This window comes from Bubalus kerabau, chromosome 22, assembly GCF_029407905.1.
Source record: "Bubalus kerabau isolate K-KA32 ecotype Philippines breed swamp buffalo chromosome 22, PCC_UOA_SB_1v2, whole genome shotgun sequence".
NCBI classification, from domain to species: Eukaryota; Metazoa; Chordata; class Mammalia; order Artiodactyla; family Bovidae; genus Bubalus; species Bubalus kerabau.
Window position 1 is genome coordinate 36363007 of NC_073645.1, and position 21542 is coordinate 36384548.

General features: G+C 42.7%; 1 protein-coding gene across 10 annotated transcripts in view; it reads right to left on the reverse strand.

Annotated features, from left to right (window-relative positions):
* NRAP (nebulin related anchoring protein) overlaps positions 1-21542 on the reverse strand; it is a 75370-nt gene that overhangs the window by 48102 nt on the left and 5726 nt on the right. For 4 of the 10 annotated variants that reach the window (XM_055560608.1, XM_055560604.1, XM_055560607.1 and 1 more), the window contains exons 5-14: positions 20242-20346; positions 18330-18434; positions 17528-17632; positions 16240-16347; positions 15841-15945; positions 11350-11457; positions 10243-10359; positions 7483-7587; positions 5928-6035; positions 4258-4362 (exon numbers count right to left, since the gene is read on the reverse strand). In XM_055560608.1, the coding sequence (XP_055416583.1) occupies positions 4258-4362; positions 5928-6035; positions 7483-7587; positions 10243-10359; positions 11350-11457; positions 15841-15945; positions 16240-16347; positions 17528-17632; positions 18330-18434; positions 20242-20346 (1071 nt within the window). The remainder of the gene's footprint in view (positions 1-4257; positions 4363-5927; positions 6036-7482; positions 7588-10242; positions 10360-11349; positions 11458-15840; positions 15946-16239; positions 16348-17527; positions 17633-18329; positions 18435-20241; positions 20347-21542) is intronic. The other 6 variants (XM_055560609.1, XM_055560602.1, XM_055560605.1 and 3 more) reach the window with 5 other exon arrangements.

Below are 21542 nucleotides of genomic sequence, written 5' to 3' on the forward strand. Positions count from 1 at the left end.
GAGTTCAACTGAATGGCCAGGGAATGGAAGAAAGGGTGATCATCCACTTCGCTAATCAGAGAAAGGAATTTTAAAACCTACCATCTCCAGGCTAAGCCCTTTAGTCAATTAGGTTCTGGATCTGTTAGTAGCAGTCAGATTACCATCAAACATCTCACACATAGTCTTCATGCCTCTGTTTAATTGCCCAAAGCCCAGGGCCCCACCCAGGATCCTGTACAGTATGGCAGCTTCTTTAGGCCTCCACACCCCACTTTCTAGCCTCCCACTAGCTCTTACGTCTCTGTCCACACTCCACCTACTGCCTCTGACCATGATCCCATAGCAGGGGGCTCTGCCCTCACAGGGGCAACCTTGCACTTTTCTACTATATCCTGTCTAAACCAGAGTCTGACGTCTTTGTCATCCTACCCACCTGCTGTCACCTCCTGCTGCCACCTCCCTGGGTGACAGCTCACCCCTGTGAGTCACAGACCACTAGCTGGATGGCACTCGTCTTGGCTCAGTGCTTGGCCTCATTGTGGGGGAGTAATGAGGAGTGGTGGGGACTGTGGCAAATGGCAGAGCTACCGGTCAGCTCTGAGAGATGGTGATCTTGATCAAATGGGACTCAGAGTGGCCAGACAGTCCAGTTATCCCAAAGAAACCAGAAACCCATATTATTATATAAATTCTTACAATTTTAAATGCTGAGAAACAGTTCAGTATTTTAAAACACACTGACCCAAGGGAAACAGACCCAGTGAAAAGCTTGAGATGGCATCTCTTCCTTGGACTCACTCCATTCTTGCCTATTTCAACAGGAGCTAAACAATAATTACAACTAAAAAAAGAGCACCTCCTATGTGCCTGCCACTACTGCAAGTGCTTTACATTTATTTACACACTGAATCTTCCCAACCACCCTGTGGGGAGCACTGTTATCCCCACCTCACAACATGTGAACTGAGGCACAGAGCCCTGAAGTGACTTGCTCAAGGTCACCAGCTGGTGTCAGACGGTAAGTGTTAGTCACTCAGTCATGTCCGACTCTTTGAGATGCCATGAACGGTAGCCCACCAGGCTCCTCTGTTCATGGAATTCTCCAGGCAAAAATACTAGAGTGGATAGCCATTCCCTTCTCCTGGGGGATCTTCCCCACCCAGGGGTTGAATCCCGGTCTCCAGCATTGCAGGAAGATCCTTTACTGTCTGAGCCACGAGGAAAGTCCCTGGTATCAGAGCTAGGGTTCAAATCCCAGCAGTTGGCCTCCCAAAGTGGCTCCCAGACTGCATACTATTGCTGTGGTTTTGCCAATGCTGGTGTGCTTGGAACTGTTACCTATTATCTTATAGATGAGTCAGGGGTTCCCTATAACCAGAGCTATCTCTGCTTAGAGAAGGAAATGTATTATGACAAATTAGAAAACAAACAAAAATCAAAAAGACTTATAAATTAGCTTCTAGAACAAGATCTAAGAACAGAGTGTTCCAGATACTAGACCACAGAATCTTTTGTTGGGATTTGGAGAAAAGGGACAGCATTGTTTCATTCTATATAGTTAACAATTCAAGGAGAAAAGTTTTTGCAGATTCTGAGTTTTGGACCTGGGGTATGTAGAAAAACTAGGAAATATGAAGTCATTTCAATGTCAAATATTAATGAGATTACACTATAGTAGCTTCCTAACGCACTAAGTCAGAGGGAAAATTATCGTCTCATATTAGAGTCTAATAGAATTCAGAATTATGCATGGTAAAATGTCACAAAACTGTGTTTTTTAAGTGGCACATTCCTTCCTGATAATTCTGCATTAAGTATGTTGCAGAGCACAATTACTTTCCTCTGCAGGACATAATTAACACTCTCCATGATTAATTATATCTTTGCAACATCACAGATGCTTGGTCAATGCTTCAGTCTACTTTCTGAAAGGTCCCTTTGCTGAGGGCAGAGTCTCATTTTAATGCTATTAGTGTTTTTAAAATCCATCTGAAAGGAATGTTCTCTAATTAAGGACTCATGCTTGTTTATTTAATTTCAGGGCTACCTGACCAACTTTAAGACTACCAGACAGAAAGAGAGACCACAAATATAAATGGATTCCCAAACTTCCTGAAAACTAAAGTCCTACATTAAGGGCGGTAAAAATTTTCACACAGGAGCCAGGAAAATGAAAAAAGTAAACCAGTTTAAGGTGATAGAAGAAGTGGCCACTCAGTCCCCATCAACTGCTGCCATGTAGGAACTAGGGCCACAGTTCCTGTGTGAACTCACAATTTCTACATATCGTTTCAAAAACAATTTTTCTTAACACTGTGTGGCCACACCAAATACCTCTGCAACCTGGATCTGGCTCATGGGCTGCCAGTGCAGAATCTACCTCTGCTTCCAATTAATATTTCTAATCCAGTCTAGTTTAATTCATCTCTCAGACTTCTCCAGGTTGAGCTGACTCTATTTCAGGTGCCTGGTTTGATCCACTGCCTTATATAGGCAAATGTAATAGCAAGTCATGTTATAACAGGACTGCTGTTATAGGACCCTATATAATAGTTGTAGGACCCTCTCTCATTTCATTTGTTACTAAGCATTATTTCTAGAATTCTACTGTGAAAGTGAAAGTGTTAGTTGCTCAGTCATGTCCGACTCTATGCAACCCCATGGACTGCAGCCCGCCAGGCTCCTCTGTCCATGGGGTTTTCCAAGCAAGAATACTGGAGTGGGTTGCCACTTCCTTCTCCAGGGGATCTTCCTCACCCAGGGATTGAGCCCCGGCCTCCTGCATTGCAGGCGGATTCTTTATTGACTGAGCTACTATGGAAGCCCACTCAAAGAAAGAACTCACTCAGAAGCCCACTGTGAAAGAACTCACTCAGATTTTATGAGATGCTCTTGATTCCTCAAGTTACTCAGGTAATGTATGCAGCCAAAAAAAGAAACCTGGCTTTGGTAGCCAAGTTTAAACTTGAATTTCATTAAGGTGAAATGAGTAAGTCAACCAAACTTTCTGGGAAAGGGAGAAGCAAAATGGGGGCTCTTTATATTCTACTTCCCATGCCCTGCTTTATCACACATCTGAAAAGTCCCTTTCATCCATCAGGCTGTCATTTGCCACTGACTGGCCTTTGTTGTCCTGTATCTATGTTAGATGCTGGAGATGCCCAGCTGAACTTGACACTGCTCGTACTCGGAGCAAAAGGGAAACAGCTGCAGAGACCCATCTACCAACAGCACAGACCAAGTCAACTGCTGGAGCTGTGCTGACTCCAGAAGAATGTGAAGGAAAGTAGCCCTGAGCACTCAATGGGCACAAGTTGAATAATATACTAAATTATTTTTTTAAGATTTTTTTTTGATGTGTACCCTTTTTAAAGTCTTTATTGAATTTGTTACAATATAGTTTCTGTTTTATGTTTTGGTTTTTTGGCCATGAGGCATGTAGGATCTTAGCTTCCTGACCAGGGATCCAAACCTCATCTCCTGCATTGGAAGGTGAAGTCTTAAACATTGGACCACCAGGGAAGTCCATGATTGACTGAAGAGTCCATGACTCTCACTGACAAACGTGAACTGACAACTCAGTTCTAAACCACCTTATGTACTTTTAAAAACAGCAGATAACTTCTACTGTTTCCCTTGTACGTTTCTGTATTTTCTAAATTTTCTGTAATCAACATGTAGTAAAATTCTTGTAATTAGAAAACAATGAAATTAATTAATTATACATATTTCATTGGAGATAAACCAAACTATAAATAAATCAAATCACTGCTGTAATATTACATAATAAAATTAAGTTATTTTACTTAATCTTAAATTATTTTATTTAATATTATATAAAATTAAATTTAAAAATTACACACATATTTCTCCTGGGGAAAATAATTAAGTGCTCCTGGAGAAAATAATAAAGCAATGCTGCCATTTCCTCTCAACTTATAGCTATTTCAGTTTACTTCCTCTGGTCCTCAAATATAAAACTTAAAAAAAAAATAAACCTCATCACTGCTAGCAAATAATTACTTTAAATGTACCCAGCAGCAGATATAGTTCCCAAATTCTAAGAGGTTTCCAAGATGAAACCAGGGTTGTCTCTGTCTTATGTTGGAAATCCAAGAGTTTGCAGACATGTATGTCCTGTTAGAAAAGAGTTACTTCTTCTCAGTCCCTTGTATCTCCTAAGAACTGCTGTATCCTGTTTCTCTCTGTCTCGCTAAGAGTCACTCCATTGGAGGGAAGCAATGAGGAATACAGGCCTACTGGGGAAGGACTCACGTCTTTCAGGGGGGCCAGTTTCACCGTTGTTTGATAGGAGGGGGTAAGAGTGGCCGGGTAGTTATAGTCAACAATATCGTGTTTGTAATCAGCCTTGTAGGCGATCTGAAACACAAAATAAAGACCAAAAAAAGAGAAATTAGCCCCCACTTTCTTGTGACCTTGTTTGAATGTCATAAAAATATTCTTTAAATAACCAGAAACAAAATTAATTCAGTTTCATCACCTCCAAGGAAAATTAAATTACATTCACACTTTTGCCTTTAATTAATTTGAATTCTTCTTCTTAATTAACCCAAAATTAGCTAACTTTATCTGTAGCACATTTATTTTATCTTTCTTATTAATCATGGAGTCCCTTGTAGATTTTTTTGTTAAAGAAGAAGCATTTGCATACAAGTATACAATAAAAGAGCTTCTTGGCTAATGCCCAGAAAATAAATGAAAATTCAAGAGTCTTCAGAGTACTTGAAATTTTTTTCTAAAGGTCAAATTTGACTTTCTCAGGCAGATGAAACTTGACATGTGTATGTTTTAATAACGAGATCAGCTTCTTCTTAGTGTCCTTTACTTCCAAGATGTACACTCTGGCATTTGCAAACGTGTAAACTGAATGAAGGAAAGTTATGACCAACCTAGACAGCATATTAAAAAGCAGAGATATTACTTTGCCAACAAAGGTCATCTAGTCAAGGCTATGATTTTTCCAGTGGTCATGTATGGATGTGAGAGTTGGACTGTGAAGAAAGCTGAGTGCCGAAGAATTGATGCTTTTGAACTGTGGTGTTGGAGAAGACTCTTGAGAGTCCCTTGGACTGCAAGGAGATGCAACTAGTCCATTCTAAAGGAGATCAGTCCTGGGTGTTCATTGGAAGGAATGATGCTGAAGCTGAAACTCCAGTACTTTGGCCACCTCATGCAAAGAGTTGACTCATTGGAAAAGACCCTGATGCTGGGAGGGATTGGGGTCAGGAGGAGAGGGGATGAAAGAGGATGAGATGGCTGGATGGCATCACTGACTCGATGGCCATGAGTCTGAGTGAACTCCAGGAGTTGGTGATGGACAGGGAGGCCTGGCGTGCTGTGATTCATGGGGTCGCAAAGAGTTGGATACAACTGAGTGACTGAACTGAAACTGAATGGACAAAGACAGAGATAATAGATCACATGCTTTAGCAAAAAGAGGGACCTGATCTATCTTGTTATCCCACTGTATTGAGCAGTGCCTGGACACAGGAAATCTACAATGAACATTAAGATGGAACAAATGAATAAATCAGCCAACCAACCAACCAATTTCAAATAAATCATAAACACTTTGGAAATCTGAAGCATTTCAAATGAGAATCACGCTCATCCATTTCTCTTTATCTCTCAGAAACTGAAAGTTTTTGTTACACTGGATCAATTACAATAGATCTAAGTACTCTTCAAAGCAGAGAAAGCTGAGATTAATACATGGAAGCTTTTGAAAATTTCCAAGGATTTTTTACCTAGCGTTGGTTGTATTGATTAACATTTAGAAACTCTTTGAGGTCAGTCTTTACACAACAAAACACTGAGTTTTTAAAAGGGGAGGTTGGGAAAGAATTGGCTGAATTCCTCGTGGCCTTTCTCCCTCCACCCCAATAGACCCCAAGGACATGCAGGCCCTTCACAACAGGACTCACATTGCTTGCCAGGCTTCCAACTTTCAGAGCATGGAGCATCCGTTTGTCCATCCCGACTCCTTCATAGCGGCCTCTCATGCGGTTCTGGTAGTTTTCTTTATATTTATTCTACATGGGAACACAAAACCTTCAACAAAAGCATTCTCTCCCCAACTCGTGGAAGACAAATGACTCATCTTAATGCACTAAATCCAACATATAAATGATTAAATAGAGCCTATTTATGTATTCAGTGGGTCAGCGAATTAAAAATAAGACAAACCTAAAAAAAAATTAGAATTCAAGAAGTTGGGATAAAACAAGCCTATAAGCAAACACAGGATCTGATGCATAGACAGCACAAAACAGACCTGATTTTTTTTTAACATTTTCAGTTGTAAACATGCCAGATTTTTCCAGCGTGAAAACCCATCACATGAATGTGGAGCTTTCCAAGGACAAGCACTGATCACACAGGGGCTGCATGCAACCCCATGCCCCAAGCCCTGCACTGCGTGCTATTACCCCTCCTTCTAGATACATGAAGAATCAAACCTGGGCTTTGCCAAATTCTGCACCTTTTACATGACACACTGGTTATTACCGCGACCATGTTAAGTAACTATATTATGTCCCAAATGCAGCTTACAAAGAACAAAACAAGAAGACAAGAAGTCATAAATAGAAAAATCTGAGTACTTTCTAATAAAGCTACATTAAAATCACCTACCTTGGGAGGCCATTGAGTTTCCAGGCACTGAGAGAATTTTAACAGAATACTATGACTCTACGTCAGATATAGTTCTACTTATCTCAGTTAATCTTCACAAACCTTCTCTATGAGCAGGAAGGATTTATTATCATCCCCATTTTACAGACAGGCAAATGGCTCCATGAACTTAAACAACTTGCCCAAAGTCGGCCACTTAGCCAGTTATGGAACCAGGCCTGTCAGCTCCAAAGCTGGTGTGCTCAACTATGGCATGTATGCAAAAAAAAAAAAAAAAAAAATTCCTTACTAAGCCTTACAAAGTCCCACGTGATTTCAGATTTTACTACGATAAGCAACTAAGTAGAAGTATAATCATATAAACCAGTCTTTGATGTTCTCAAGGATACATCCCCAGACTTTGAGAATTTCCAAATTTGCAAATGCCATGCCAACATACATCTGCTCAGCTGTAAGATGGGGAAATAACACCTGGTGACCGTGCAGGATAACTGAGATTATGTACTAATTTAAGAAGCACAAAGTCAAGTTGAGAGGGAACGCTGCATGCTCAGCTAGGCTTCCTCACCAGCATTTGCCCTAGGATCTGGATACTGTTTTACTTGAAGGAGGCAAGAGGGCAGACGCAGCCCTGAGGATGCAGGGTCAAGTGCATGCTGGGGATCTAACACTCCATGGACCACCCCAGCAGGCAATCTCTATCAACGCTCATAGTATCTGTGCCTAAGAAGCCATGCTTCTCCAAGACATCCAGATGCATTCACGTACATGGTCTCTTAGGAGACCAAGAAATTCAGGTCATTAAAATAAAAAGGCCAAACAAAGGCTTAGGTATTAAAAACTCACATCACTGGTGAATTGTGAAATCTTGCACACATTCCTGAATTGAGGCGTTTCACAGTAGTTGATACTATGACCTTTACTACTTTCCAGATCCTTCTTATACTCCACCTTGGAAACCAAAACACCAGATGCACAGGAGAACCAAACCCGAAGTCACTCTTGAAAATGTCACCAGGGCTCAACTTAGGATATTTTTAGAAAACTTTCAGCCGAAGATTTTAAAATACCAGGCATAGGCTACTGTAGGTCAACAATACATGTTTTCCTTTCAAATAGTTAATAAGCAAACAATCAGTTTGGTTCTGAATATTAAAAAATATATAGTCCCTTTTAAGAGTAAATGCTTTTTAAGATTCTTATATAGCTCAAAAAAAATGGCAAAATAGTCTTAGAAATCAACCCACTTCTGAGGACAGGTATCTGGGGGGATGTCAGGACTTCTGGTCATGTTCTGTTTTTTGATCTGATTGCTTATTACAAAGATGAGTCCACTTGTGGAAATTCTTCCCATTGAACCCTTAAGATATATGCACTTCTCTGTATATATACTTCAGTAGAATTTAACCAAAAAAGTTACTTTACAAAAGAGCATAATAAATGAGACCACACATAAACACAAGAGTGCCTTCTAATTTTAAATGGCTAGTTGAGCTCCTCTGGGTCGTTGTATGTAAGATGTGAGGTCATTATTAAATAGACTCCAAGTCATTCCAGGTAATTGGAGAAGGCAGCTGAAGGCTAGTTACCATTAATAGAGGCAGGGCTGGTTTGTCTTACTAGAGAAGCATAAGGGCAAAAAGAAATGGAAGGTTCCCTTGTGATGCTTTCCAAAGGAAATACAATTTATTATCATACCTTATAAAACATTTGGTGGGAATATGCCTCTTAAAGTTTGCAGGATGCATCATAATGCTTATAATATGATATAAGATGAAGAAATGCACATAAAACTGTACACACAGTTGAATTCTAACTCTATAAAAAATGTTTTTATATTCATATATTTGTTTATAGTATATTCACATAGAAAAGGGTTTCCCTGGTGGCTCAGATGGTAAAGAGTCTGCCTGTAATGCAAAAGACCTGGGTTCGACCCCTGGGTCGAAAAGATCCCTGGAGAAGGAAATGGCAACCCACTCCAATATTCTTGCCTGGAAAATCCCATGAATGGGGGAGCCTGGTGAGCTACAGCCCATGGAGTCAAAAAGAGTTGGACACAAATGAGCAATTAACACTTTCACTTTCACGTAGAAAAAGGCCAAAATGGTAACGGTGTTATTCCTGGGTCTGGTTCTAGTTCTGCCCCTAGAAGTCTATCGGAACCAGAACAAGACACTTGACTTTTCCAGGTCTATGACAAAGCCAGGGACAAAAGACTGCAAAGAGCCCACCTAGATCTAATGTTCCATGAGTCAAAACACAAGATTCAGCGAACCTTTTCTGCAAATGAGCAGAGAGTAAACATTTGAGTCTTGGTAGGATGTGTGTGTGTGTCTATGTGTGTATGTATGTGTGCACTGAGTCACTTCAGTCATGTCCAACTCTTTGCGACCCTGTGTGCCACCTGGGAAGCCCTGCACGATGTACCATCTCTCTATCTATTCTGCCCATATCGTTCAAAAGCAGATACACGATGTATTTCAATAAGACTTCATTTCTAAAAACAGGCTGTGGGACAGATTTGTTACTCAGATCATAGTTTGCTGACCTCTGGCCTAGAGCATAAGAATCATATGGATAATTTGTTTAAATTGCAGGTTCTGGACTTCCACGGTGGTCCCATGGCTAAGCTTCCACGTTCCAGGCAAGGGGCTTGGGTTCGATCCCTGGTCAGGGAACCAGAGCCCATGTGCAGCAACTAAGACCTGGCACAGCCAAATATACAATTTTTTCTTTAAATGCAGGTTCTGTGGGCTTGGCACCTATCCACTATTTCTAAGTATCTGAAGTTTCTGATGATGCCCAGGAAATGTACACTCTTGTGATTCTGAGCAGCATCACAGGCTAAGGCACTTTTTGGAATAAAGGACTGACAGGGAAGAGAAGAAAAATCTTTTAGGATATTTGCATATCCTTTTTTGAGTTGCAGACAACTTGCTAGATGAGTCCTATGCATAGCCTGGCAAGAGGCTGACAACTCAAATGCCTTCAGGGTCCTGATAGGTGGTGCAAACAGAGAAGAAGCTGCTTTAAGAAACTCAAGAACAATAAAAAGGATATGGGGAACTAGAGGGGATATTCCCTTGCAAACCGCCCTGGCAATTCTAAAAATCCTAACCCCTTGGCAGGCCAAACAAAACACAGTCTCTGGCAGCCAGGTCTGCCTCTAAGGCAAGGGGAATTCATACAGCACACAGAGCTTCTTGGAAACCTGACTACAAAAATAAGAGAATGAGGGAGGTTCCATGTTCAAAACACCCCTCATCTTTGATGTCCACTCTATGAGAATGACATATGGTTATAAAGGTTGGTTCATCCAAATTCTGGCAACTAGAAATCTACTACTGGGAACTCTGGACTATCCACAGCCCTGTGAGAATTTCAGGAGGAAACTTCTGAACCATCAGAGAAAGATTTAATTAGTTTGGTTCTATGCTCTGTTATGAATTGCTTTTGACTACCTATTCATTCTTGGGAAACTGGTAACACGTGTGTAGTTCATGTGGCGTTAAGACAGAATGTTTCCTTCTGGGGTCACCCCTTCACTGTCTGTCGGAATCAAAGGAAGTGACAGGACACAGATGGGACCGTCCCCGTACACACCTCACTCACGAGCTTGTTCACGCTCTGAGCCCGCTTCAGAACCAAGTTGTCCTGGGCTGGGAGGGAATGATAATGTGCAGCACCCTTCATCTTATTGAAGTCCTGCCTGTATTTTATCTGAAAGAAGCACACGAAGAACAACCAGAGTTGTTGTTTCATTCTCCAGGAGAGAAGTTACTCCACATCTACTCCACATTTCATGTCAACATTTATTTAATACAATTTTCTGGAGGAAAAAAAGAAAGCACATGGGTTTTTCCTCCACTAAGTCCCTAAACCGCTCACTCCCTTTTAGATTAAAATATTACTGCCCCCTTTCACATTTTTTACACTTTACATTCTAGCTCTACATTAAGGAAGGTCTCACAATGATCATACCTAGAAGTATCATCCAAAAACCCATTCTGCCTTTGGTTTTAACGACCATTTCTCATCCAGTCTCGAGTGATGAATGTGTCCTTTATTTCCCCTCTCAGGCCAAAGTGCACTTTTCTAGGGAAATGGGTGATAACTGAGTAGGAACAAAGTAAAGGAGAAGGGCAAAGGGGGTATGAGATGAATGCTGGGCCTCTGATGATTGATCAAGTTCAAGTTGGTGAAAGATCTGCAGTGTGCGTGTTGCTTTACCAAGTGTAATGACTTTACCAAGTGTAACGATAGCTTATTTTTCAAGGATGGCCAACTGGCTAACATTCTGCAAATAAAAATTATTTTATCAACTGGGTTACAGCCAATTTGATAATCATACTATTTATTTTAATCAGCTATTCCTCTTGAGTGCTCAATTTCTAAAGTGGGTTATTTTGCAAAGACTCTCCTAACTCCACCTGATCTGGCTAGACTGGTATCTGACCTTGCTTCAGCTGACCTCAAGCAAGTTATGTGGTTTGTCCATGTCAATCTCCTTTAAAGCAGACAAATGTGACCTAACAGTATGAACCCAAAAAGCAGACATCAGAAATGTGGATAGGAATTGAAGGTTAACATTGTGCTTTGACTCAGCTCTGAAAAATTCAACTGGGTGTAGGTTTCAGGAAGCACAGTCTCCAGAGTCTAATTTTTCCTCTGCTTCTGTGGCTCTGTGGGTTGTCCCAATGAGGTACTTACATCACTAGCGAGTTCGTTGGCTTTCTTGGCGTTCTGATAAGCTGGGGTGATCATGGCCGGGAAGCTGCCCTTTCCTCTGTGCTCGCCATACTCTTCTGAGTAACCCTGCTGGGTCAATCAAAAATTTTAATCAGGGGACTTCCCTGGTGGTCTAGCAATTAAGAATCTGGAGACACGGGTTCTCTTCCTGGCCTGGGACGTAGGCTCCCACATGTTGCGGGGGCAACTAAGCCTGTGTGTCACAACTACTGAGGCTGAGTGCAGCAACTACCGAAGCCCGAGTGCACCAGAGCCTGTCTCTGCAACAAGAGAAGCCACCACAACGAGGAGCTCACGCACAACAGCTAGAGAGCAGCCCCTGCCGCTCACTGCCAACACAGACAGCCCTTGAGCAGCAACAAAGACTCAGTGCAGCCAAATAATTAGTGAATTTTAAAAAACTTTAATCAGTAATGCTCTACCCCTGGAATGGGGAGGGGATTAGCAATGATCTCTTCTATATCTCTTTTTCTTACATCTCCTGTTCCCATGGAGGCCAGTCCACACTGAACCCTCAGCACATGTGGTTATTGAGCTGGTGGACTCAGAGGCAGACCCACCTACTATTGTCCAGCACACTTACTAGGGTCAGCACTAAGTAAACGGAAGTGATTATCATTGGCCTCATCGTTTCCATCAGATAAGTTAAGACACTGTATGAGTCTCCTAGGCCCGTGGAGTAATCATTTCTTAAAAGACACCAGGAAAGTCCCTCTGTCTTCCAAGGGTCTTGAATGCTACTGTTCTCGGACCTGTTGGCAGATCTATGCAGAGAGGCGCTGATATCCCACAAACTGCCTCCCCCAATGATGGATTCATTTCATTTACCAATAAAGGAAGGTTATATAACGATTTAAATTTTTGATATTGGGAGGAAAAGATTTCAGATTTCCATAAGATGATCTCAACTGGGACCAAATGTACATTTCAAACTAAGTATTACAATCTGAGTCTTGATTTCTTCCTTCCTCCCCACCACATCACCCAGCCACTCCCATAAAGGAGTACCTTCCTTCTCATGGAACTGTCCTCACGTGCTAAGTCGCTTCAGTCACGTCTCTTTGCGACCCTACGGACTTAGCCCACCAGGCTCCTCTGTCCATGGGATTCTCCAGGCAAGAGTATTGGAGTGGGTTGCCATGCCTGCCTCGATGGGATCTTCCCAACCCAGGATCGAATGCAAGGCTCTTAGGTCTCCTTCATTAGCAGGCAGGATCTTTACCACTAGCGCCACCTGGGAAGCCCCACGTCACTGGTGTACACCTTCCCTGGCAATCAGGAACCGGATGTACTTCAAAAGTCCATCAGATGCTACCTTCTCCCCGGGGAGCTCCTCCCTCACTCCCGGGCCTGCCCCAGGCAGAAGCGGCTGCTTCCTTATCTGTGCTCCCACAGATCTGAAACAACCCTGAGTGTGTCCCCTCGGGCTCATGACTCCATCTCACTCTGGCCTCCTCCACGGTGGGGCTGCCCGGCTCCAGCAACACGGTTCAGAGTCTGGCACACTACTCTCTTATATGAAACAGTTGGGTCAAATTAGAATGCCCAGGGTTCCTTTCTACCCAGTAATGACAACTGCTTAGCCTAAGAGCTCCTTTTTGGTTGGTTGCCAGAAGGTTCTGGGCCACATGAAGTAAGTGAAAAAAGTTAAGCTAAAAAAATAATAATAACAAAGACTCAAATTCTTTGGTAGCCTCCTTTTGCCCTTTCTGCTTTATGATTTGGAGTTGGTTTGCAGCTTTATTTTAACGTCTCTGTTTATATGAATATATGTTGTGCATGTAAATCTTTTTTTTTTTAGTATGTAAATCTTTTTGAGACACTTAATCCTATTGGGAAGATGACAAATAATAGATTACATGGTAAAGTCCATTAACCTAAAAAATATGCATTAAAAAGAATGAATTGCTTTGTCATTTAGGCATTACAGATATTTATAGTTCATCTGACTGCCTGTTTCTCTCTCACTACCCCCCGATCTCACCCTGACGTGTCACGTAAATCAGTGAAATGCCACAGGGGATGGAGTCCTCTTGACCGACAGCTGCTGGTGGTGCTATCAAACCAGACCCACTTTGATTCTTGTATCTGTTATTATCACGATTCCGTATGCCGTGTGCTCAGTCGCTCAGTCATATCCGACACTTTGCAGCCCCATGGACTGTAGCCCACCAGGCTCCCCTGCCCATGGAATTTTCCAGGCAAGTTCACTGGACTGGGGTGCCATTTCCTACTCCAAGGGATCTTCCCAACCCAGGGATTGAACCCGCGTCTCTTATATCTCCTGCACTGGCAGATGAATTCTTTACCAGTAGAGCCACCTGGGAAGCCCATTATCAAGATTGGAAACTTCAAGCAAAATGCCCTAATAATCAAGGCTCCATTCTGGCACTAGGAAGTTACATTTCATCACTGTGTATAGAAAGGCCTAGATACACATAAGAAATTATATGTGTGTAATAACAGTGGTAGATAGGATGGCCCAAATATAGAACAAAATATTTTCTGCTGAATACGGAAACCAAGTATTTTTAAAACTGACTTTGAAAAGTTGTCCAGAGCATCTGAGCAACATATTTACAACATAAAACCAATAAAAACATATTTTGGGGTTTCCCTGGGGGCTCAGTGGTAAGGAATCTGCCTGTCAATGCAGGAGACCTGAGTTCAATCCCTGATTCAGGAAGATCCCACATGCCACAAAGCAAGTAAGCCCATGCATTACGACTATTGAGCCTTTGCTCTAGAGTCCACATGCCGAATGGACAAGGCAATGGCACCCCACTCCAGTACTCTTGCCTGGGAAATCCCATGGATGGAGGAGCCTGGTGGGCTGCAGTCCATGGGGTCGCTAAGAGTCGGATACGACTGAGCGACTTCACCCTCACTTTTCACTTTCCTGCTCTGGAGAAGGAAATGGCAACCCACTCCAGTGTTCTTGCCTGGAGAATCCCAGGGACGGGGGAGCCTGGTGGGCTGCCGTCTATGGGGTCGCACAGAGTCGGACACGACTGAAGTGACTTAGCAGCAGCCACATGCCACAGCTACTGAAGCTGCATGCCCTAGAGCCTGCTCTCCACAACCAGGGAGACTACTGCAAGGAGAAGCCTCACGCAACTAGAGAGCAGCTCCCACTTGCCGAAACTAGAGAAGAGCCTGCACAGCAACAAAGACGCAGCACAGCCAAAAATAAATAAATAAATACAATTATAAAAAATATCTTCATTGAGCTTTAAGCACTAGAGACCATTTGACTAACAATTACTGTGGAATTTAATAAAATTGCCTTATAAATTCAAAATCAGACATTTGTGTTCAGATAGACATTTTGCAAAGGGACCAAAACCTATCTTTATATTCATTCAAAGTTTCATGTGAATATACCCCACAATGGTCAGGAAAGATTGAAGGCAGGAGGAGAAGGGGACAACAGAGGATGACATGGCTGGACGGCATCACGGACTCAATGGACATGAGTTTGAGTAAACTCCGGGAGTTGGTGATGGACAGGGAGGCCTGGCGTGCTGCGGTTCATGGGGTCGCAAAGAGCTGGACACGACTGAGCAACTGAACTGAACTGATAAGCAACTCAGTTTTCTGAAGAAGAGAAATCAGTTATTTGCTTCCTTTTATAAATTATATATGTCAAATAAGTCACATGTGTTGTAAAGTCTACTCAGTGCCAGAAAATTTAGACAACTGTCAAATTAAGAAAAAAAATATCAACTAAAGCCAATTGAATGTACACTTCCAGTACACATATTTGGTCTTCCAACATTCTTTACTTACAACCATGAAAACATAATGGTCCATTTCCCCCTTACAATAGCTGTCTAGTACCAGAAAATACAGAGGGATGTGCAAATGAAATTAGCTTGTAACTGTCACTCAATCTTTTTACATCTTGTCAAGATGTAGTTCACTGAAGAATGAAATTGAGAAAAAAAGGCATAAAGCAATATGCTTTTTTCCCCCTCTGGCATATTGCTTTATCTGGCAACCTAGATAAGAAATTCACTTTCTAAGAAAAAGAATCCTGCTACTCAGCGAAATATTTTTCAAGACACGCATTGATCCCTTTGGTGCTACTATGCAGCGACAGGCTAAACACAGCCAGTCTGAGTCCTCAGGATTTTTCTTCAATGAATAGATGAGGATGCTTTATTCCTAGCAAACACACCATACTGATATAGGTCCTTTAGTTTTTTTTTAAAAAAAAGAAAGATAAAGTACTTAGAATTTGTTTTCCTAAGTGAGTCAAGTTGAAACCTGTGTAATTGTTTGCCTGCTATTTTCTGGCTTTGAAATCTACTTTCCATAAATAGGGCAAATATAAACGACAGCCCAACCCCTGATTAAACTGTCACGGGGTGTGTCATGGGTTAGAGGTTGCCAAACTGAGACCTGACCATCCAAAAGGGTAGTCTCCCAGGAAGTCACTTTATCACATACCTGGCCATACTGGTCCATGTATTCCTTTGGCAACGGGCCCTCAGCTCCAGCAGCAGGGCCAGCCATTCCCTTCATTTCTCTTTGATATTGTTGATGGTATCTCACCTATTTGGAGGGGAGAGAAGGATACACCTGGTAAATTTAGCCTCTTATGCACATGGGTCAGAAGAGTCAAAATGAATGTCTACGGAATGTTCTTTTTCTGCTCGAGTCTAGGGAATGTGTCTTAGACATAAAAGCGCCTGATCATTGTTCTAGTAAAACTGACTGAAAACTCTGAAGGAAAGTTCCTTCTTGGATCCACAGTGCACACAAAAGAAGGCAGGAAGTTGGACTTGCCAGGTCTGAGGAACTTCCTGACTCCTCCCCTCCTGTGACAACATAGCCTGGGACACTTACATCACTTGCCAGCTCGTTGGCTCTTTTGGCTATCTGATAAGCAGGTGTGATCATAGCAGGAAAACTGCCTTTCCCTCTCTGCTGTTCATAGGCCTCTGTGTATCTCACCTGGAAAAAGAAATATTTTGAATCACATACCACATTCCCACCATCTACCGGGCAATCTGAGTGAGAAGCCCCTCTAAGGGCTCCCATAACACCTGCACATCTCCCATCAGATCTCTTAGGCAACGTAGTAGGTTTAGCGCTTGATAGACCCTTATTTACCATTTATTCCCAACACCCAGCACAGTGTCTGATACATGGAGATGCTCAAGGCAGAATTCAACACGTACTTGTGAGTACCTGCTGCAGGCCAACCAAGGCAAGCAGAAGCCACTCGTTAAGCTGAACCTGGATTCGTGCTTAAGCTTCCCAATCAGAACAACACTAAGTTTTCAGTCTTTTTATGCTGTGGAGCAACTGGAATCGAAAAGGCAAATGGTACAAATTCTTTGGAAGTTCTATTCTATAATTTGCAGTGACAAGGAGAGAATTCTTTCAGGTTAATTAGAAATATCTGGTTTGTTACTGAAGTGAAGTGAAGTGAAACGAAGTCGCTCAGTCGTGTCCAACTCTTTGCGACCCCATGGACTGTAGCCTACCGGGCTCCTGTGTCCACAGGATTTTCCAGGCCAGAGTACTGGAGTGGGTTGCCATTTTCTTCTCCAGAGGATCTTCCCGACCCAGGGATCGAACCCAGGTCTCCCGCATTGTAGGCAGACACTTTACCATCTGAGTTTTCTCTCTAAGGAAGAGTTTTCACGTGGTCTGTGCTAGCTGCTGAATCTGACCTGACCACCCTTCTCCACATTAGGAAAGAGTGGGGAACCTTAAAGAAGAATCCCGGCGACTGGCCACCATCATTGCTTTCTTTTCTTTTTGGCCACTCTACATGGCATGGGACTCCACAGACTTCCTGGTGGCTCAGACAGTAAAGAATCTGCCTGCAATGTGGGAGACCCAGGTTCGATCCCTGGGTCAGGAAGATCCTCTGGTGAAAGGAATGGCAACCCACCCCAGGATTCTTGCCTGGGGAAATTCCATGCACAGAGGAGCCTGGCGGGCAGCAATCCGTGGGGTCGCAAAGAGTCAGACGTGACTGAGCAACTAACACACAAATGGTATGGGAGATCCTAGTTCCCAGACCAGGAATTGAACCCAGGCCCCTCTTCAGTGGAAGCAGGGAGTCCCAACCACTAGACCACCGGGGAAGTCCTGGCTTCTATCATTTCTTATCATTTCTTACATCACTTTGAAGCTGTCCACCAGCCTTGGCCCGGAGCAGCTCGGGGGTATCCGCCACCGTGCTGAACCTGGAGATGCGCTCATCATGCCCTCTCTTGTACTCCACCTGGCGAAGAGACAGCACGGAGTCAAGGTCACACCCAGCAGCCTTTGTAGGACCTTTCCCTGCAGCTGTCCTGAAGCTACACACTGGGCAACACTCAAGGCAAACCTATGGCTAGTCTTTCTGGCCTGCTTTATCGGCTCCTCTCCAAAAACACACACATGTGTTCAGTCCAAGAGAGTGTCAGGAACTGCTAAACTTGAACAAATATTCATTTGTCTCCGTAACAATCACATGAGGCAGGACTATGATTTGCCCCATTTTACAGATGAGCAGCTGGGGAACAGAGAGGTTAAGTAATTCGTGCAGGGTCCCACAGATACGAAGCAAGAGAGCCAGGATTCGAATCCCAAGATAGCTGGCTCCAGAATCTGAGCTCTAAATCAACCAGCTATGCTGTTCTTCAGTAGGATCTGCCATCCTCTTAATAAAAATCAGTGTTCTTGATGCTTAACCTCGAAATATTATTTGGTTCAGTTTCGGGGTGAGTGACATGGTCTTCTCTCCATTGATAGAGGAAGCACAGGCATAGAGAATGACTGATATAGAAAAGATAAGAACACAGTCTTCTTCATAATATCGTACTCAGGGTACCTACTGCTCCCAAAGAACTCTCCTGTTGGATTTTACCTGAATCCCAGGGATTCACTAATGACAAAAATTAGTGTAATCAACGGTGAGTTAGCAGTAAGACACTCACTTGGCTGGCCAGCTGGTTGGCGATCTTGGCCCTTTGATAAGCAGGTGTGATCATGGCTGGAAAACTCCCTTTTCCTCTCTGTTGCTCATAGTCTTCTGGATACTCCTGTTGGTGAGACCAATGTCAGCATGAGAACCAACAGGATCTCCAATGAGAATGAATAAAACTGCAATCGCAAGCATCATCAGAACTGATGCAACTGGATGTATATGGTACTAGGAAAATATTTTGGTCTCCTGGAATAAATTTGAAAATTATTCACTTGGTGATTTAAATTAACACCTTCAAGGCTGAAGAAATCATATTTCCTAGGTCAAAGAGGTTCCCCTTCAATATTTATATTAAACTCTGTGGAACCTGGCACAACCCAAGGAAGGCCCCTTGACTCAAAGGCTTGTAAGATAATGCAGCAATTATTCCACAGGAGACCTTTCTGCAACTAATCCACTAGACACAGTTCTGGGCTTCCCTGGTAGCTCAGTCGGTAAAGAATCTGCCTGTAGTGCAGGGCACCTACGTTAGATCCCTGGGTCAGGAAGATCCCCTGGAGAAGGAAATGGCAACCCACTCCAGTATTCTTGCCTGGAAAGTCCTTATGGACTGAGAAGCCTGGCAGGCTCCTCAGTCCATGGGCCCACAGTCCATGGCGGGCTCTACAGTCCATAGGGTCGCAGAGTTGGACACGACTTAACGACTAAACCACCACCAGACACATTTCTACAGCACTGGGAGTGAAATATCTGTTCTTTTCTCCTGCTTACTTTTGAATATCTCTGCTAGTCTGCTTTCCTAACAAAACACAGCACCTTAGCAACTATGCTTCAGTTGCTTTCTTTCCACGTGCTAAAGAAAAGTTACTCAAGACTAACAATATTTTCCAAAGTGGTTTCTTCAAAGGACAGGTGCCCTGGGTTTAGGGAGAGGACTAGAGAATACAGCATGCAAATCATTAAGGAATTCCATAACCTGGGGTAAAATTGTCTTTCCTAAGATGAAAACCTACTAAGATCTCTTTTATGGTGCGACAGGTCCAAAATCTAAAATAGGGCATCAGGGCTGATTCTGAAGGCTCTGGTAGGAAATCCATTTCTTTGCCTTTTCCAGCTTCAAGAGGCTGTCCACAGTTCTTAGTTTACAGCCCTAAACAGTTTTGACCTCTGTTTCTGTTGTCACATCATCTTTTCTCTGACTCTGACTCTCTTGCCTCCCTCCTTATAAGTACCCTTATGATCACATTTGGTCCATGTTAATGATCCAGGATAATCTTCCTATCTCAAGATCCTTACCTTAATTAGGAGCTTGAGTTTAGCAGATACAAACTACTATGTATAAAATAAACAACAAGGCCCACTGGATAGCACAGGGAACTATATTCATTATCTTGTATTTAATTATAATGGAAAAGAACATGAAAAAGAATATATGCACCTATGTATGTATACACATAACTGAATCACTCTGCTGTACGTCAGAAACTAACACAACACTGTAAATCAAATATATGTACGTTTGTTCCATTGTTCAGTCGTGTCCAACTCTTTGCAACCTGATGGACTGTAGCCCACCAGGCTCCTCTGTCCATGGGATTTTCCAGGCCAGAATACTGCAGTGGGCTGCCATTTCCTCCTCCAGGGGATCTTCCCAACCCAAGGATCAAATCCGTGTCTCCCTTGTCTCCAGCCTCTCCTGCATTGACAGGTCGATTCTTTACCACTGAGCTACCTGGGAAGCAAATCAGCTATACTTCAGTTAAAAAAATCCCTACCTTCATCATACCTTTGGCCATGCATAGTAGCATATTCACAGGTTCCAGGGACTAGGACATGGGAATGTTTGGGGGAGGGTCAGTATTCTATCACAATCTTAATGAACATTCAAGCTAACTGCTAAAGTAATTTTCTAGGCCCCTTACCTCACCCAGTGACTTTCGTGCCTCCACCATCCTTACGATTTCAGGGTCTGGAAGAGCTCCTGGGCACCAGGCGTCCCCTTCCCTGTATCCACTCCAATAGGCTCTCTGGAGAGGGGAAACACAAGTGCATACAAACACACAGCCCACACACTTGCTTGGTAAGATCACCCTACCTACCCCACCCTCCCAGCAACGCTCACCCACACCGTCAACGTAAGATAGAAAAGACAGAAATTCTCTAAAAACGATAAACTCCTCCTGATACATGGCAGGTCTCAGCTAGCCAGAATGTTCATTTTTTCCAAACTAGAAAATAACCTCATCTCCTAAATAACCAAAACTTTCAGAGATTGACTGATACCATAGCAGAGTTCCAAATGTAACTTAACATTTTTTTGCACATTATTGCACCGAGATGGGGCAGCGGGGAGTTGCTGTGGACAAGCCACCTATCTGAGCTTAATCAGCATTATTCAGCCAAGCTTCAAAAATCTGCTACCTGTTGTGTGCCAAGCGCTAGATTAAGCAATTAGCACTAGGAAAAGACAATCAAAACAGAAAAAAAAGAAGACAAAATTCTTCTTTTAAGATATGTGTGGTTTTTCTAGGGAGATAAAACTAATATATGAAACAATTAGCAATTAGAAAATGCTTGGTGCTTAAATGTACTGTATTGAAGATAAATACAGTGAGAGTTTTGAGAAAGCAATCTCCATGTGAGGGCCCCTGATTTGGACAGGAATTTGAGCTGGACCTCCAGGGATGAGGTCAGCTACCAGATGATGCAAAGAGACAAGAAAAAGCATCTGCTCAAGGAGGTCTGTTCCATGAAGGCAGAGATTTTCGCTGTTTTGTGCATGGATGTATTCCAGCAGCCTGGAATAGTGCCTGGCGTATAATACTCAATAAATGCATGCTGATTTTAAAAAGGCAAAAAATAAAAACACACATGTTGAATAAATTCTAAGAGTGGGGACTACCATGAATAAAAGCATGAGGGCAATGATAGACTTCGTGTGAAAGACCATGAGGAAATGGATTTGACTGGAACTGGGGGGAAGAGATAGGGAGCCAAGGGGGCTGAAGGTACAGCAAGCTGGACAGGTTGGGTAGAACCATGCTTTGGCGATCTGGAAAGTCAGATCATTCATATGTGAAAATACGCTCAACTATACTCTCAATCAGGAAAGTTTAAATAGAAAACAACAAGATACAGGTTGTCAAAACTTTTGTCTGGTAATACCAAGTATTGTGAAAATGTGGGAAACAGACCATGGAGGTCTTCTGTAGACCGCTGGAAG